Source organism: Ahaetulla prasina, chromosome 1 (genome assembly GCF_028640845.1).
Source record: "Ahaetulla prasina isolate Xishuangbanna chromosome 1, ASM2864084v1, whole genome shotgun sequence".
In the NCBI taxonomy this organism is placed as follows: Eukaryota; Metazoa; Chordata; class Lepidosauria; order Squamata; family Colubridae; genus Ahaetulla; species Ahaetulla prasina.
This window is the reverse complement of record NC_080539.1, coordinates 359,208,894-359,227,761: the sequence shown is the minus strand read 5'-3', so window position 1 is coordinate 359,227,761 and position 18,868 is coordinate 359,208,894. Positions and strand designations below refer to the sequence as shown.

Genomic DNA, 18,868 nt, shown 5'->3' with positions numbered 1-18,868 from the left:
AGACCTTCTCCGCATGCACAAAACCTTCTGCACATGTGCAGAAGGTAAAAAACACATTACTTCCTAGTTAAAACCAGGAAGTAATGACACCTGGGTGGGTGGGCGGAGCTTTGCTCCGCCATCGTTACCGGGTGACCAAACCACCGGCCACGATCGCTACTAGATCGCAAGATCCGGTCAGAACCCCTGTTGTGAACCTTATTTATTAGGACAGTCTTTAAAAAAAAAGAACATGAAAATGGTTATAAAAGCAGGCAGTTTTGAACAAGTTGTAGTATTCCTGGTAACAATCATATCGTATTAGCCCATGTAAAACATTTAGAAACCGTGAGAAAAACACCAGAATGCAGTACAGATCAAGTATACCAAAATATTTTTAATATTATTTTGCTTCCAACAAGAAAAATTAGATTGAGGACCTAGTGTAACAAAATCCCCGTAGGCACTTAACTGGTGCTTCAGTGGTCAGTAAATATACGACTTAAAATAAACGTAACAGGCATTAAATAAAACAAATCAATCCTCTACATATGTATTCAGTATTTAGTCCCAAAGATTCCCAGTAAGAGTGCTTAGGACTGCAGTCACTCATTCAAGAAATCAATTATTCTGTGGAAATACAGCAAATTATAGCGCAAAAAGGGTTGCCAAAATATCAGTAGAAAATCTGCAACTCCTGCAAGAGGATTACAAGAGTTAACTCAACCCACATGGGCAGACATGAATGGTGAAGACTGGATGCCGGAAAAAGGAGAATCTTGGGAAACCATATTGTTGCTGTCACCGTTTCAGCCATTTTGAAAGCTACATGGCAGAAACGGGATGAAGAAGATACCATGAGTTTCATGGCTGTTTAGGAATTTTGTGAACTCTCACCTGAATGGATCTCTCAAGACATTTCTTTCTTCTGAAATACACACAGCGTTGTCTGAACAGCTGGATTTTGTCTCCCTTTTATTTCCTCTAGTCTACAGCTTATGATTCCTTAACACTGTGTTTCTCAATTTTGGCAACTTGCAGATGTGTGGGCTTCAGCTCCCAGAATCCCACCAAACCAGTTGGGAATTAAAATACACAGATCTTCAAGTTGCCAAAGTAGAGAAGCATTGCCTTAAAATGCTGCAATTATTGTTTTAAATGCTCTCCAACTGAAAAGGAGTCCGTGTATTGTAAAGGTGCAAGGATTGCTACTGCCTCTAGAGCAGGGGTCTCCAACCTTAGCAACTTTAAGCCTGGAGGACTTCAACTCCCAGAAAGCTGGCTGGGGGATTCTGGGAGTAGGAGTCCTCCAGGCTTAAAGTTGCTAAGGTTGGAGACCCCTGCTGTAGAGGACAGACATCATCTCCTGGACATGAGGAAAAATCAGCACATTTGCCGGGTTTAGAAATATGTATGAAACGGACTACTATATTGTAAAGGTGGTCATGGCTGACTGGAACATCAGTAACATAACATGTCATTGAATGGCAATTGCATAGTACTTTGCTGAACATGAATTTAAAGAGGATTAAGGTTTGGCTGGATTCACATAAGACACTGAATTGTAAAACACGGCCAGCTTTTTATCCACCCCCCCCCCCGGCCTTTTGTAGCTGACTAATGGTGGATTCAGACTTGCTATATGGTGTTCCAATTTAATACAACCATGTTCTTCAATTACCCGAGATGGCATGAGTTTCAGTTCTGAATGTCCAAATAATCCTAAAAACCCCAATTCAAGAGCCGCACATGACAAGGGCAAACTCATTCCAAAGTGTGCTCTTTAACAAAATGGGTGGATGGGTCCATCGTATAAAAACAGCTTCTATGCAACATTGTCCACTTTCTATTAGGAAAGAATCAAAACAAGACTACAATCTCCTTAATTTTCCACCCCAGGCCAGTCATCATTATTCCTATTTAGCTTTTATAGCAGCCCTGCAAGCTTGTTCAATTCTGAGGGGGGGGGGAAACCTATAAAAACCGATTGGTTGCCAGTTCCCTATATTTTAAACAGTAATAATGTGCTTGGCCAAGAAGGCAGACAAGGAAAATATCCAGAAGATGAAGCAACTTCCAGGTTTTCACCAGAAAATGCATCTGAGTTAACTCAACAGAGCATTCTTTTTTAGCAAGCTTAGAGTAACATTTCTGACGCAAAATTACTAGTGTTAAAAATAAACCAATCTTTTTCTCCCCCACTGAGAAGCTAAAATCATAGGTTCTGATCTTTCCTGACTGAGTCATAGGCTTGGAAAGAAACTGGCAAGCTAGCCAGAGAATTCTGGGAGTTGAAGTGCACACATTTTAAAGTTGCTAAGGTTGGGAAACATGGCTTAATAGCTCTCATAGTCAGTCATCGCTTATGCTTTTTAAAGAGACAAGGGACCTACTCTAAGAACAGGTAGAGCAATGCCTGGTGGTGCAGTGGTTAGAGTGTAGTATTGTAGGCTAACTCTGCCCACAGTCTGAAGTCCAATCCTGACTGGCTGAAGGTTAACTCAGCCTTCCATCCTTCCGAGGTCAGTAAAATGAGCAGCCAAATTGTTGCAGGCAATATGCTGACATTGTAAACCGTTCAGAAAGTGCTGTAAAGCAGACGTCTCCAGTCTGCACCCGGGTGCCGCTCTGCAGCCTGTTTGGAACCGGACCATGGAAGAGGTGTGCGAGTGCGTGTGCGAAGCTGCGTATGTCTAACATAATAACAGAGTTGGAAGGGACCTTGGAGGTCTTCTAGTCCAACCCCCTGCCGAGGCAGGAAACCCCCTGTGAAAGCAGCGCACATGTGCAACCATCCCCTTTCCCCCACTACCGCTTCCGCCAGGCTGCTAAGCTGAAAAGGTTGGAGACCGCTGCTGTAAAGCACTATGCACTATATAAATCTAAGTGTTATTGCTCATACCCGACATGGAGAAGGCCTAACCACCAATAAGGCCATAAATAAAAAATGGTTGAATTCCTTTTCCTGCCCAAGCAAGCAGATGTAGTACTTCAAGCTGAAAATCTGTGCTCGTTCCTGTGGGATAGCCAAACAGGCTGAAAAATAAGTTTCCTATTCTCTGTGATTTTGCCCCTTCTAAAAAATTGCCTATCAAGGTTAAAGATGGATTAAGTCACACGCAAGCAGAAAATGCATTAGACTTAGAATTACTCGGTAGAAAAACTTACTTCAGTAAGATTGTTAAGGGGTATATCTTAAAGGGAGATGAAGCTGCCAAAATGAAAGGAAGCAAATCTTTTACCACAATCGGTATAAATGAATGCAGGAAGTCCTCGACCTATGACCACAATTGGGAGTGCTTGCAACCTCGCTCACAAAGTGATGGGGTAGTTAAGTGAGCTGCACCTCATTTTTTGCCATGGTCATTAAGCAAATCCAGCTTTCCCCATTGACCGTCCTTGTTGGAAGTCCCCTTAGAAGACTGTAAATGGTGATCCCATGATCATAGGATGCTGCAACCATCATAAATTGATTGCCAAATGTCCAAATTTCGATCGCATCACTGCAAAGATACCGCAATGGTTGTAAGCGTAAGAACCGCTTGACAGACCCTTTTTTTCCACAGCTGTCTTAACTTCAAATGATTGTTAAATGAATGGTTGTAAGTTGAGGACTACCTGTACTAACAGGACTGGACTCCAGGATCCCAGCCTTAGCTATGGTTCTTAAAAAGGTACTGGTCTCTAGGTAAGATTCTTCTTTTTATCATTCTAATTGTGGGATTTCCAAGCCTATCAACAAAGGTATGATTTGTTGCCCTTGTGCATTTTATATTTTAAATAATTTAGCCCATGTGGCACATGCACATCTGAAATTACATAATCACAGAATTGGAAGGAACTATAGAGGTCATCTGCAGGATTCATTAGAACATCTCCTTTAGCAAAGGAGGAATTTACCAAGTACTTTACAATTTGTTCCACTAGCTCAGGGATCTCCAACCTTGGCAAGCCAGCTTTGAATTCTGGGAGTTGAAGTCCTCCAGGCTTCAAGTTGCCAAGGTTGGAGACCCCTGCACTAGCTGACAACTTGTAACAATTAGAAAATTCCTCCTGATGTCTAAACCCTAATTTGAATTCCTTCCTTATAGTTTGAACCGTCCTGTCCTACTCTCAAAATGACTGCTGCTGGATTTGGCTGGATAGAGCCAAAAACATATTGTGAGAAAGAGAGCAGTGATGGCAAGCTTCTTTAGAGTAATGTTAATTTAAGTTAGCAGCTTCCCTTTAGATACCTGCTTCTCTTAAGAGTGGGATTAGGCAATCTGGAGTGCTACCTTACAACTCCCACAACTGTAAATATAACCAATATTGGAAAAGACTGGGACTGTCATAATTGGTCCTAGAGATTCAGGTACCCTACATCCAATTAAGAGGTGCAGGGAAAAAAAGGCATGATTTTTAAGCCACAAACCAAAAAAGTCTGCTGATACACAAAACTATTACTGGAGTGGCTAGTTTAAAAATAGTCACTTTGTCACCTCCAGCATGAGCAGGTCTGAGTAAAAAAAAAGTGGTATTACCCTACTCAAAAGAGATTTAAAAAAAAAAAAAGGCTTCAGATATGGGACCCAAGAATCTTGTCCGTTTACACTGTTGTCCCAAACAAAGTCTTGTCTGAATCCTGTTCGTCATCCCCAAGTGAAAAGTCTTTGGTGTCCAAATCAAGGTCTGGGATACAGTTTGTCTCCAGTGACAGGTTGTGATCTGGTGAGTTGGCGTCACTTTGTGCACCAAGGACAGGACTCAGCTGCTCCCCTTCAGCCATGTATGCCAAGAGATTATCCAGGATTGGGCGGCTACGGCAGATCTTGGTCAGCAGGCGGCTCCTGTGCCTCAGCTGCGTTATCAAACTGTCTTTTTCCTGGATCACGTTTAAGAGTTTTTGAGCATGCTGTTCAGAAGACTGCAGCTTTTCCTCCAATATGGCAATTTCCCTTTGGAAGAAAAAAAAAACAGGTTACCTGAGGAACCATCTTATCCACCTCACATTGCCCCATCCCACCTGATCATGCAGAAAAGGTGAGTTATGGAATGCTGCAGTTAAAGAATTTCAACTGGCAGGATCTAGGAAAAGGGCCTTCGCTGTTGTTTACCCCATTGTCTGGAATATCCTTCCCTAGAGGTGAGGCAGGCCTCACTTTTCAAAAGAGTCTGAAGACCCGTTCTGCTAGCCTGCAACGGGCTCGCAACCGTGGGGATGGTCAGTGCATTGAAGCCCCTCTCTCTGCCTTTAAACATTTTTATCCTCGTTTTACTTGGCGCCCTTCTATTGATATATTGTATCTTCACAGGTGGTCCTCAAGTTACAAACACAATCTGGACCAGAACCTCTAGCAAGAAGTTGTTAAACAAGGTAGCCATTAAGTGAGTTGCACCCAAATTTATGGCTGTTTTTGCTGTAGTCATTAGGCAAATCACAGTGATTGTTAAGGGAATCACGGGGTCATTAAGCAAATCCAACTTCCCATTGATTTGCTTGTTGGAAACCAACTGGGAAGGTCAAAAATGGATGATCATGTGACTCTAGGACCCTGCAGCCATCCTAAATATGCTGGCTGCAACAGTTCTAAGTGTGAAGGACTGGTTGCAAGTCACTTTTTTCAGCGCTGTTGTAATTTTGTCATTAAGTCAAAGAGTATACATGATTTTTATGTTTTTATACTTTTAACTGTTACACCTGCCAGAGTCACTCAGAGTAAGATGAGCAGTCTAAATTAAAAAAATAAAATATAAATATATGAGGGTAGAAAGGACTGCTAAAATTATGTTTAAGTCCTTTTTCCTAAGACAGAGCCACAAGTTAGAGATGAAAGTATCCATTGGAATATGAAGATGTATGCAAGATGTAATTAGACAGGATTGCTAGTAGGTGAAGCCCTTGGTTGCCTGTGTTATAAATCTGGAAATAATGTATTTGAAAGGATTTCTACCTGGTGCTGAATTTTTCAGTTTGCCTGAAGCACAGTGGAACAATTACACAGTTGCTATTCAACAGGAAAAGATGCTGAGAGTGCCTTCATATCCACACCCTGCCCAAACTCAAACTGGCCTCTCTTTTCCTATTAATTTGTTCCTGAAGTTCCAGCTGGGATAGCTATTTCCTACCATGCAGTTTTGTACACAGGTATTTGCTTTCACGGACCAATGATTTCCTAATCCTGAGAAATAAGGACAAATTGTTTAGCAAGATTGAGAGGAGACACCCCCCCCAAAAAAAAGCTAAATATTATGCAGCTCCCACCGAAAGCTCAGTAATATTCAGAGGACCAACTTCATAGAGAAAAAGGCAAATGGCAGTCAAAGAAGTTCTCTGCAAAACCTTTTATTCGTTCTCGAATTACAAAGTCACTCTAACCAAGGTTCTAGTCCTCTTCGAGGTCAATACCTGTCCTTGCCCTCCCGAAGCCCGAGCACCGCCTGGCGCATTTCGGCATCCTTCCGGATGAGGCTCTCAGCCTGGCCGTGCACCGTGCGCTCCGCAGCTGCCAAACGCCGTTCCAACTCCGCAACCCGCCCGTGCAAGGCGGCCAAATGCGCGTTAGCCTCACGAATCTGGACCGGCGTCGGCGGCGAAGATGAAGACATCATGGACGACAACGACGACGCCCGGGGAGGCCCCGCCCAGCGCCCGCGCATCGTAGCCAATGGGAAGGCAGGTCACACCCCCACACAAAGAAACCTCGCCGCGCCCTTCATTCGGACTGACCAATCAGAAGCGAGGCCACACTAAGGAGTCCTGAGAGAATGACAAATAGGTCCACGCCTCCTATTACAGGCGCTCGACTGAACCTCTTGTCAGATTTGAGGTTCCAGTCGGGCCGGTCAAGCGTGTCCTTTACGACGCCCCGCCCCAAGTAGGCGGGCAAGAGGAGGGGAAACAAAGCACGCGCAGCATTTTTTCCCCTTTACCGCTCAAGCATCTACCAATAGAAATCACGCGAAGCCACAACCACAAACCAATCGATTATTCTCTGACGGGACAGCCACGCCCCCAATCGTCAATAAGGCCGTGCCTACTTTCCCCTAATCCCGTCCAATCCTTACGAACTCCGAGTTGCCATTGGGCCGCGTCTAACTCTGGCTCTCCATGCTCTCGCGAGATCAGGTCCAGGGTAGTGTCCTTGGTGAAATCTCGTGATAGTTGCGCCCGTCGCCGCGGTCGGTGTCAACATGAACGGCTACGGGGAGATTCTGGACGGCACCGACTGTTTCCGTAAGACCTGGCTTGCGGGGCGCCTCGGGGCCCTTACCGGTGAGAACCAGACTGAGGCGGGCCGTTACTGTGGGGCTCCTCTTCGCTGTTTTTACTCGGAAGCTATCCCGAGTCAGCTGCGAGTCCACCGGGAATCGTCACAATAAAGATCCCCATCCTTGAACCTCCATCGCCGTCGAGCTTTAATGTGGGCTCGTCCACACAGCCTCCTTGCCCCGCCCTGGAGGACGTCCTACGGAATGTCCATTAAAGGACCTGTCAATCAGACTAGAGCTGGAAGGTACCTTGGAGGTCATCTAGCCCAGCCCCCTGCTGTGGCAGGAGACCCTATACCGGCCTATACCATTTCAGACAAATGGCTGCCTAGTCTTTTCTTCAAAACCTCCAGTGTTGAAGCACCCACAGCTACTGGAGGCAAAGCTGTTCCATTGGTTGATTGTCCTCACTGTTAGGAAGTTCCTCCTCAATTCCAGGTTGTTTGATTAGTTTCCCTCCATTGTTTCTTGTCCTGCTCTCTGGTGCTTTGGAAAATAAGTTGACCCCCCTCTTCTTTGTGGCAGCATCTTAAATACTGGAATGCTGCTATGTCGCCACTAGTCCTTCTTTTGCCTAGACCTGGGGTCTCCAACCTTGGTCCCTTTAAGACCTGTGGACTTTAGCTCCCAGAGCTTTGCTGGCTGAGGGACTCTGGGAGTTGAAGTCCACGGTTTGGAGACCCCTAGTCTAGACTGGCCAAACCCAAATCCTGCAACTGTTCTTCATACGTTTTAGCCTCCAGGCCTTTAATCATCTTAGTTGCTCTTCTTTGGACTTTTTCCAAACGTCTCAACGTTTTTTTTGTAATGCGGTGACCAAAACTTTTTTTGTGTGAAATATTTTTTTATTGTTTTATATCACATATTTCATTTCTATGTTGTACAGTGTGTTTTCTAGGTGTCCAAAGTATTAACATATAAACATCATAATCATAATCATTATAATCATATATACATAAACATATATGCGATAATATCAATCGTTATTGAAAAGTACATTATTTTCCATTATAGTATCGATTATATAACCATCAAAATAATTACTCTTCAGTTTTTCTTTCTCATGTAGTCCATATTTCACATAATTCCACTCCTCTAACCTCAGTATCTGTCACTTAACCATTTATAGAATAGTTCCCATGTTATAAAATATTCCGAGTCTTCTTTTCCTTTGATTTTTAGGGTTAACCTATCCATTTCTGCAGATTCCAGAATTTTTTTGATTATAATGTCATCTGTAGAGGTTTCTGGGTTTTTCCAGTATTGTGCATATAAAATCCTGGCTGTTGTTGGGTATGTAAGATTAAGTGTTACCCTATTATAGTTTCCTGGAAGCATGCCCAACAAGAATGTCTCAGGTTTCAAATCTATATGTTGTTTTCTCATAATTTCCAGGCACATATGTTTTTTCTTCCAGTGTTTTTTTGATTTGGGACATGTCCAACACATATGATAATATGAGCTTGGTATTTGGTTGGATTTCCAACATTTAACAGATTTATTGTTATACATGTTCACTAATCTTGCAGGTGAATAATGCCATCTGTAAAACATTTTATAGAGGTTCAATGACTAAAACTGAATGCAGTATTCCAGGTGTGGCCTTACTAAGGCTTTATAAAGCAGTACTAATACTGCAGATGATTTTGATTCTATGCCTGAGTTTATACAACCAAGGATTGTATTAGCTTTTATGGCGGCTGCCGCACACTGCTAGCTCATGTTTAAGTGATCGTCCACTAGGACTCCAAGGTTACTGTTTACAGGTCATAGTTCCAATGTCACAATTATTGTTTTTGAGCCAGGTTTTGCCTAATCTGTACTTGTACCTTTGTACCTTTGGTTTTTTTCCGGCCCAGGTGTAAAACCTTGCTTTTCTCAGCATTAAATTTCATGTTGTTGGATAGGGCCCATTCTTGAAGTCTGTTGAGATCTTTTTGGATTCTGAGCTTGTCTTCTGGGATGTTGGCTATTCCTGCTAGCTTACTGTTATCTGCAAATTTGATGAGTTCCCCTTCTCTTCCCTCATCTAAGTCATTTATGAAGATATTGAAGAGAATGGGGCTTAAGTACCCAAGGTTCTGTCTACGGTATGTCCTCACAGGATAACCTCCATCTTGTTCTTAAACCATCCCAGAGGGCGGCTGAAACTGGTCCTAGGCATCCCGACAGAAAAAGTGTTTTCCCTGAAAAGATCTCCATGCTGAAGTTTTGTATGGCATGGAGGCCATACAGGCCTGCTGGGCTCCAATTGCTGCTGGTGGGACTGCCTCTCCCATCCATTTGCTGGGCTCAGTAGTCCTTGCATAGCAGCTGCCCCAGGAAAGTGGAGTTCCTTTGTTCATCTCTGTCTTTTTTGTATATCTGTGGCTTGTTGAAGGGAAAATCCATGGAAGAGCAAATCCCTCCATGAATGAAGAAAGATCAGTGGGAAACCTCTTCTCAGAAATCACATTGAGACATTTGAAAAATGTCAGTGAAAATTTACTGATAATACAGTATGAAAATGCATTGATGGCTTTTTTTTTCAAAACCTCTATTAAAGTAGATTATTAGCATTCACTAGAAACAATACCTAATTTCCAAAATAGGTAAGTATTATGATTCCTCTGAAATCCTTTAACAAATCTAATTCCATATATTGATTAAATTTGCTATTATATGCAATCTTATACATTCCAATAAGATTTATAATCTCTGTGTGTGTATACATATAACACACACACACACATATATATATATACATACATACATACATACATAAACACACACACACACACACATATAAAATACATACATACATAAATATATACACACACACATACATATGATAAAATAAATATATTTTCCTTTACCTTTGGTTTCAAGTATGTTTGGTCCAATAGTGGAATGTAAAATTTGTTACTACCAGTTCTGTGGGCGTGGCTTGGTGGATGGGTGTAATGTGACTGGGTGGGCGTGGCCAACTTTTTTTTTTTTACTTTTAAAAGCATTTTTTCTACAACCTCTTTGGCTGAAGAGGTTGTAAAAAAATGCTTTTAAAAGGCTCTGATGATCCCAGCTGAGTTGCCTGATCGTCAGAGGCTTTGGTTTTCTTTTAAAAGCATTTTTTTTTGGCTTTAAAAGAAAAAAAAGCCTCTGATGATCAGGCAACTCAGCTGGGATCATCAGAGCCTTTTAAAAGCATTTTTTCTACAACCTCTTCGACCAAAGAGGTTGTAGAAAAAATGCTTTTAAAAGGCCCTGACGATCCAGCTGAGTTGCCTGATCGTCAGAGGCTTTTTTTTTTACTTTTAAAAGTAAAAATGTAAAAAAGAAAAAATGCTTTTAAAAGTTTAAAAAAAAACCCTCTGATGATTGCGCCACTCAGCTGGGCATGGCGGGGGGCAGGGATTTTTGCTACCGGTTCTCTGAACCATCCGCCGCCATTGCTACCCGATCAGGCAATTTGGTCCGAACCGGGAGCATTTCACCCCTGGTTTGGTCTCAATGTTACTTTTATATTTTGACCTTTTTAAAGGTATTCTTCACAGGATAGATAGATAAGATTTTCCTTGGTTCTGAAATTCAAGAACCATAGCACAGGAGAGCATCAGATTGAGAAGGCTGCTATAAAAAGCTTAGCCTCATCTGAAAATAAATTGTCAATTGCAGGCTCTGTGGTGCTGCCCTGTTTTAATCCATGGCCAGTATCATAAAATAACATGGTTTTATCCTTTAATAATTAGATTTTGGTATAATAACGTGGATAGGCACAGTTCAGGTAATCCTTAACTTGCAACTGTTCATTTAGTGACCATTCAAAGTTACAACGGCACTGAAAGTGACATGATCATTTTTCACACTTATGATCATTGCAGCATCCCTATGGTTACCTGATCAAAAGTCAGGTGCTTGGCAACTGACTCATATTTATGATGGCTGTAGTGTTTTGAGGCCATGTGAACGAACACCTTTTGCAATCTTCTGACAAGCAAAAGCAACGGGGAAGCCAGATTCACTGAACAACTGTTTTTATTAACAACTGCAGTAATTCACTTAAGAAATGGGGCAAGAAAGGTTGTAAAACGGGACAAAATTCACTTCACAAATGTCTCATTTAGCAACAGAAATGTTGGGCTCATTTGTGGTTGTAAGTTGAGTGTGGCCTGTATTCTTTTGTATATTTGTTATGTTTATGAGATTGCCAATGAAGAAAAAAATAGTTAATTATAATCTGTTTATTTTCCTTATTTTAAAAATAATAAAAGGTTTTGTTGTTGCTGGTACTACTAACCTTTTTTGTCATCCCTTTTTTAAAAATCTTCCTGTAGGTCTCATCGGTTCAACTTACCATGTAATTCTGTACTCACCAGAAACATACCTAGAAGGACTTACGAGAGTAGCCAAATCTACTGTCACTATGGGTAAGGCCTGCTTATTTGGTTAGCAGCATTCAAATGCAAATCAAAACAGCTTATTGGGTTGTGGTTTAGCATATGTTATATGAATGAAAGCACTGTGGTTGTAAATCCTGGTTAATCCTAATTCTTTTACTTGAATAGAGCCAATTAGAAAGCATGGCTTAAAACAATGGGCGAAGTAATCAAGGTTTCATTTTCATTTGTATTTCATTTCTTTTAGACCGTGTTTGATTTGTACTTCTCAATTTTAAATTCAGTGTTTCAAGTTTAATGTACATATATTTTTCTGAAAAGCTATCTTACGATTAAAGCAGAGATCTTATAATAAAACCAAACCTAGAAGTTTAAATCCCTGTTCAAGTACTAACTTGCATTGTATTTGTAAGCTTATGGGTAGATTTTAGTAAATAATGAATGCATTTTAATTTGTTCTATTCAAGAGATGCTAACATTCAGGAGGGGAACACATCTCTCCTTCTGAAGTAGCCCTTTGAAAGTCTTATGTGCTTTCCAGTAGTGGATTGCTACCCGCTCGCCCTGGGTCAGGCAAACCGGTAGCGGCAGTGGTGGGAGGATGCAGAAGCGTTGCACACACATGTCCATGAGCGAACCTGTAGCGACGGGTTTTGAAACCAGCCCCTAGTGCTTTCCCACAATGCCCCTGCACAAAAATATAGCTGCTCACAGATTGAGCCCTGCCTTTTCAGTAGTGACTTGGTAAGAGCGTTGCTCTTAGCTGAAAACAGCAGGCTGTTTTATTTTCGAACTGTTTCACAACCAAATTTTGTAGAGTGTTTTATTTTGAGCATCTTGGGAGTCTTCAAAAACCCCTCCAAGATATTCAAAACAGCCTGTTCTGTCCTCAGAAATAATTTTACATATTTTCACTCACACGCTTTCCAATAAATAAAATGTTTTTCACATCGTTAGGTGAAACTTTAGAAAGGGTCTCCCAGTCGATTTTGTGCTAAGCCGTTAATATAAAATAGCCTATTTTAGCGCAAAGAAGTATCCTGTGTTCCTCTTGTTCCCATCCTAAAAGAAATCCCCAATGATTCACCTGTGGTATTAAAGACTGATTGATGGATTTATTATGTGCCATCAAGACAGTAGATGGATTTTCACCAGAACGATCTGCACCCAACCTGGTTCTTCAAGTCTTCCATCTCTGCACTCATTACCACTGTCGTTGTCTATCCATTTTTATGCTGGTGGCACTTTGTTCCTTCTTCCTTCCTTCTACCTTCCCCAACATTATCAACTTCTCCAGAGAGCTAGATGTTTCTATAAGATATCTGAAATATGAGAATTTGAGCCTGGTCATTTGCACCTTGACTGAGAACAATGGATTGCTATTGGTTGGGGGGAGGGGGCGAAACATTTTATGGTCTGTTTCACAGTCAGCTAATTTTGCTATTATAATTGAGCTCTTCCACCCCCTTATACCGATAATATAATCAGTTTGATTTATTTGTGCCCCATCTGGTGATGTCCATGTATAAGAGGTACTGTTTTGATTGTTAGAAGACTGTTAGCAAAAAGAAATTGCTGAACTTGCAAAAATTGACAAATCATTTTTCTGCTTTAGCTTCTGCTTTTTTTCCTCCATAGCCACTCTAGGGGCAGTTTTTGGGGCAACATCTTGCATCAGTGCTGACCTTCGAGATGCTCCAGACGACCCACTGAACTACTTTATTGGAGGATGTGCATCGGGGATGATAATAGGAGCCAAAAGTTAGTATTGGTCATGCCATTGGCTGTTGTTTTTTTTACATACTCAATGGAGATTTGGGGTTTTGAACTGAATAATTATAAGACATAATCTACAGCCTGTGATCTAACCAATGCTTGTTTTTTCCCTCTTCAGCTAAGAATTTTCTTATCGGCACTTCATCTTGCCTTGGTCTTGGTGCGTTGGGAGCTTTTGTCAAGTTTAGCAGACAGAGAGGCTGGACATTTTTGTACTATCCTCAAAAATAACTTGGACTTTCTAATTCTAAAAGCAGATGTCCTTTTCTGTCTTCTTTTATCATATATAGAAGCATTGTCGTATGTACAGTTGCTAGTCACTGATTGAAGCTCATGGGGCTTCCAAATGATATATAAATATTTAGTAATAATTGAAGGATGTCGAAATAACTTGTACATATGATGAAGTGTTGATGTCACTGAACTGCCTGTTCTGAGAGGAACTTACACCCAAATAAATAATTATGCTTGGATAGCTTATTGTTCATTTCTATGCTTAGCTTTTCCCCCTAAAAATGGCTTCCTCAGGATTGAGCGGGATGACAGTACTGGAAATACTAAACGTGAAAGGGACTCTATTGTTTGTTTCCTACAGGTGCTACTCAGATATGTTTCCAGGAAGCTCCCAATAAGACTGGAAGCTTTTTCTTTTCCTTGCTTTTCCTAGTATTCAGAACTGGGTTGCTTCTCCACATAGGCATTTCATATAGTCATAATTTCCTAGCTTGGTTCTTCCCAGGTAGACCAGAACTGAGACTTTAGAATGCAGCCCTGAGAAGAAAATATGGGATTTGTAATCCTAACAAAAATAGAAAATTCCAGGTTGAGGATCAAAGACACTTAGCCATAAAGGCTCTGCAGCCAAGAGGCAGTATACATAGCTATACAGTCAGCTATAAATTGTAGAAGCAAAAATGCAGAATGGTTTGTATCAAAAAAAATATCATCACATTCCGAAAGCGGGATATTGCAGGCAAATTGTTGCTAGCACAGGTACACCTCATCTTGTGACTGGTCACTTGGTGACCATTCAAAGTTACGATGGTTTTCTCTGGGGGGACTTACAACCCAGTTCCAAAGTTCAACAGCTGTCCCCCACCCAGAGTCACATGACTGTCTATCAGATGCTCAACAACTGGCCCTCATTTATGCCTTTTTACAGGGCAACATGACGTCATTTTGTGACACTTTTTCTGAAAACCAGCATTTACTTCCAGTTTTTGGGGAAAAAGCAGCCCACAGCAAACCATTGGTTTGCTTAACAATCTCGGGGCTTGCTTAATGACCACCACAAATAAGGTCATAGTATTAGGACGGTCACATGGGTAACCTGAGTTAAATCCGTCGTGACTTACAACTGATGGACGGTTGTAAATCAAGGATTACCTATATCCTTAAGTACAATGCTCTTAACAATGGTTTCAAGCGTTTATTGATCTGTCAAATTTACATAGCTGTCCGTTTCATGCATGCGACTCTGGGTGATGTACAATAGAAACAAAACAATAAAAAAACATTTTAAATAAACATTACAGTCAGGTAAGCATGCATTTACCTCCCAGTTTGAGGAAGATGCGCAGTTCAGAAATGTGGAAAATAAACAAATCAAAATTTAATAAAGCCAGAGGGGAATGTTTAAAAACTTAAATACAATAAAGCCATATCATGGGCTGTTTCCAAAGAAACCCATGGACTGACGCAAAACTACAGTCTTGAGAGATTTCTAGAAGATCAAGAGGATTAAGGCTAGGCTCAGCTTGTGGGTAGGAGGGGTGATATTCCAAAGAGTGGGCGCTACTGCAGAAAACTTTCTTGGGTCTTGTCAAATGGAACTCCGTAGCAGACTCAAAACACGCCCTTCCTGCCTGACCTGATGTAATTGGGAAGAGCTGGCCTCTCAAATACCCTGGCATTTTATTTATTTATTTATTTATTTTTCATATTTGTATACCGCCCTATCTCCCGAAGGACTCAGGGCGGTTCACAGGCACATAAAACATTTATATACAAATTAAGATAATCATTAAAAAACTTATTCTAATGCCAAATTATTAAAAAATATAAATATAAATATTAAAACCAATTTAAAACCCCTATAAATTTAAAATCTAAGCCAGTCCTGCACAGATGAATAAATGTGTCTTGAGCTCGCGACGGAAGGTTCGGAGGTCCGGAAGTTGACGGAGTCCTGGGGGGAGTTCGTTCCAGAGGGTGGGAGCCCCCACAGCGAAGGCCCTTCCCCTGGGCGTCGCCAGACGACACTGCCTAGCTGACGGCACCCTGAGGAGTCCCTCTCTGTGAGAGCGCACGGGTCGGTGAGAGGTATTCGGTAGCAGTAGGCGGTCCCGTAGATAACCCGGCCCTATGCCATGGAGCGCTTTGAAGGTGGTTACCAAAACCTTGAAGCGCACCCGGAAGGCCACAGGTAGCCAGTGCAGTCTGCGCAGGATTGGTGTCATACGGGAGCCACGAGGGGCTCCCTCTATAACCCGCGCAGCCGCATCCTGAACTAACTGCAGCCTCCGGATGCCCTTCAAGGGGAGCCCCATGTAGAGAGCATTGCAGTAATCCAGGCGAGACGTCACGAGGGCGTGAGTGACCGTGCATAGGGCATCCCGGTCTAGAAAGGGGCGCAACTGGCGCACCAGGCGAACCTGGTAAAAAGCTCTCCTGGAGACGGCCGTCAAATGATCTTCAAAAGACAGCCGTTCATCCAGGAGGACGCCCAAGTTGCGCACCCCTTCCATCGGGGCCAATGACTCGCCCCCAACAGTCAGCCGAGGACTCAGCTGACTGTACCGGGATGCCGGCATCCACAGCCACTCTGTCTTGGAGGGATTGAGCTTGAGCCTGTTTCTCCCCATCCAGACCCGTACGGCCTCCAAGCACCATGACAAAATTATTTTGAAAGATAATTTACATATATATTTTGTTAAATATCCATTCTCATTTCTGTTTATATTACCCATATCTGGCCTAAGTATATAATTTAGGTCTTTGATATAATTATTTCTGAATGCTATTAAAACAAGCCTCAAAGGACACTTTCTCCTGCCTGATGAAGCCAATCCAGCTTTTGGATTCCAAAGAATTCTGGACCATGTAACAACAGATTTGATGGGTAGAGCAAAAGTAGAGGAAGATGAATAAGAGAATCCATATTGAGACCTATGCTGTGGTAAAGGTAGTAAAGGTGTACTTTGTTTCCGCCATTATCCACAGCAACTTGTCCAAACTTGTTTTCCAAAGCACCTGAGGGCAGGACAAAAAGCAGTGGATGGAAACTAATCAAGAAGAGAAGCAACCTAGAAATAAGAAATTTCCGAACAGAACAACTAATCAGTGGAACGACTTGCCTCCAAAATTTGTGAATGCTTCAACACTGGAGGCTTTTAAGAAGAGACTGGACAGCCATTTGTCTGAAATGCTATAGGGTTGAAATGTATTTGAATCTAAGTATAGAGTCTCCTGCCTGAGCAGGGGGTTGGAGTCGGACTAGAAGACCTCCGAGGTCCCTTCGAACTCTTTGTTATTCTGTTCTATTATTTTGGTGACATACAGATAAGTTACATTTGCTCTGCTTTGGATTCCTTTGTTGGACCCCCACAGTGGTTTCCTTGTCCATGCATTATCAGTAGGCATCAATTTATACAACCCAGAAATATGGACAGGATTCTTGATAGCCTGACACTGATCACATGCTCAGCCCTCGTCCTTGATTGACTAACATGACTCACTGGAGAAAGGAGTAACCCTCTAAGCTTAAAAGTAATTGTAATGAAGCCTTTAATGCAAAAGTCCTGTCTGGATCTAGCTGGTCTTCAGTTTGTTCTTCTTAAGCCAGAGGTCTGGTATCTTCAATGTCAAGGTTTCCTTGATTAAATATGTTATCTAAACCCATTACAATCTGACCTCAGGCCTGGTTCTGGGACAAGATTCATCCAATTAGACAAAGTATAGTGGACATTAGACAAAGAAGGTGTCCTTTTTGGTTCTGCTGTTTCTCAACAACATTTGATGCATTCATGGTATCCTGGCTTGCTTGGCAGAAATGGGCTTAGAAGGTAGGATTTTCCAGTGGTTCTAGGCTTTGCTTGGAAATCGGCTTTAGTAGGGGATGGTGGGATTCCTCAGAGTTTGATTTTTGTCTCCCTCATGTGGGATGGTGAAGCTCAACCTCTTAAACCAGGGGTAGTCAACCTTTTTATACCCATCACCCACTTTTGTATCTGTTAGTAGTAAAACCACCCACCGGTTCCATAGTAATGCGCCGTGTATCGTCGTCTGCACATGCCTCTCGCGCATCATGAATTGGGTTTGGGGGGGGGCGCCGGCTACCAGCTCTGCTTGTCTGTTATAGCTGGGTGGTGTGGGGGGAGATGCGCGAGCTATTCTGGGACGAGGCTCTTTTGTTTGCAGTCGCACTATAGCGCCATTTAGTTTCACTTACGTAACGTGAACTAAACATATGGGCGGGCGATACAAATAGTATATTTTCAGAAATTTAAATTGTCACGAGAAATTTTATGAAAACCTAATGAAAATAATGAACATTATTTTACAATATGAACATTTTTTAAAAAGTCAGTTAAATTAAAAAAAGGAAAGTGCTTCAGTATCGGACAAAACCCCTACCGCCCACCATGAAAGCTGGAACGCCCACTAATGGGCGGTAGAGACCAGGTTGACTACCACTGTCTTAAACCCAGCTGGTTAAGATCTTCCTGTTTATCATAGCATTCGCCCCACAGGTAATGCAATTTTTACTTGAATAATGTATCTGCCACCACTTTCTTTTATTGGATAATTATGTAACTTTTTTCTTGTAAAATATTGAAATTTTGTATTATGTGCCAGCCAAAGGATCTTGGAAGAATTTTGAGACAACACTGGTTCCCTCTGTTAGGAAACAGAGATGAACACTGCCCCCTAGAGATGGAGATGATTGGACAGGGGAAACTTTTATCTTTAACTAGTTTTAACTATTAGCTTTCCTGAGTATATTGCTTTATACCAGGGGTCTCCAGCTGGCTGAGGGACTCTGGGATTTGAAGTCCACAAGTCTTAAAGGGACCAAGGTTGGAGACCTCTGCTTTATACAAATTAGATACCTCTTAAAATGTGACTGACTTGCTTGTGATTTAACCAGTGGTATAGTCCTAGCCATTCTGGTTTATAAGCCATGGTTTCTGGCTTATCACGGTATGCAACTCTAGCATGCTTTACTTACATACTAACATGCTTTACTTATACTAACATGCTACTTCAAATCAATAGGACCTTAAATGGTTTATTCAACAAAGCAGGATTAAACCACAGCTAATCAAGACAGGTGGTCTCTCTTTGGGGCTTCTTTTAATAACAAACCCATTCAGAGTAACTTCTAAGTTTGCTTCTAAGGAAATATAAATAGCTAACTTGCGTTGTGTAGGATATGCAAGGCTCTTGTAATTGGGTATGTCTAGTTTAATAAAAAGAAGGACTAG

The 18,868-nt window shown here is 41.8% G+C and overlaps 2 protein-coding genes across 2 annotated transcripts; one reads left to right on the top strand and one right to left on the bottom strand.

Annotated features, from left to right (window-relative positions):
- Positions 1–356: 356 nt before the first annotated feature.
- VMAC (vimentin type intermediate filament associated coiled-coil protein) lies at positions 357–6,939 on the bottom strand. Its single transcript, XM_058163248.1, has 2 exons — positions 6,368–6,939; positions 357–4,916 (listed from the first exon to the last, which is right to left on the bottom strand). Exons 1-2 carry the CDS (start codon positions 6,616–6,618, stop codon positions 4,568–4,570), a joined length of 600 nt encoding a protein of 199 aa, XP_058019231.1. The 5' UTR covers positions 6,619–6,939; the 3' UTR covers positions 357–4,567.
- A 137-nt stretch (positions 6,940–7,076) lies between these two features.
- Positions 7,077–13,855, top strand: NDUFA11 (NADH:ubiquinone oxidoreductase subunit A11). The gene is made up of 4 exons (XM_058163249.1): positions 7,077–7,234; positions 11,544–11,636; positions 13,245–13,367; positions 13,501–13,855. The coding sequence occupies exons 1-4, from the start codon at positions 7,153–7,155 to the stop codon at positions 13,611–13,613; spliced, it is 411 nt and encodes a 136-aa protein (XP_058019232.1). The 5' UTR covers positions 7,077–7,152; the 3' UTR covers positions 13,614–13,855.
- Positions 13,856–18,868: the final 5,013 nt, after the last annotated feature.

Coding starts and splice junctions, on each gene's coding strand:
- NDUFA11 (XM_058163249.1), top strand. CDS start 7,153: ATGAACGGCTACGGGGAGATTCTGGACGGCACCGACTGTTTCCGTAAG. Junction 11,637..13,244: donor CAAATCTACTGTCACTATGG/GTAAGGCCTGCT, acceptor TTTCCTCCATAG/CCACTCTAGGGGCAGTTTTT. Junction 13,368..13,500: donor GATGATAATAGGAGCCAAAA/GTTAGTATTGGT, acceptor TTCCCTCTTCAG/CTAAGAATTTTCTTATCGGC.
- VMAC (XM_058163248.1), bottom strand. CDS start 6,618: ATGCGCGGGCGCTGGGCGGGGCCTCCCCGGGCGTCGTCGTTGTCGTCC. Junction 4,917..6,367: donor CTTCGGGAGGGCAAGGACAG/GTATTGACCTCG, acceptor TTTCTTCCAAAG/GGAAATTGCCATATTGGAGG.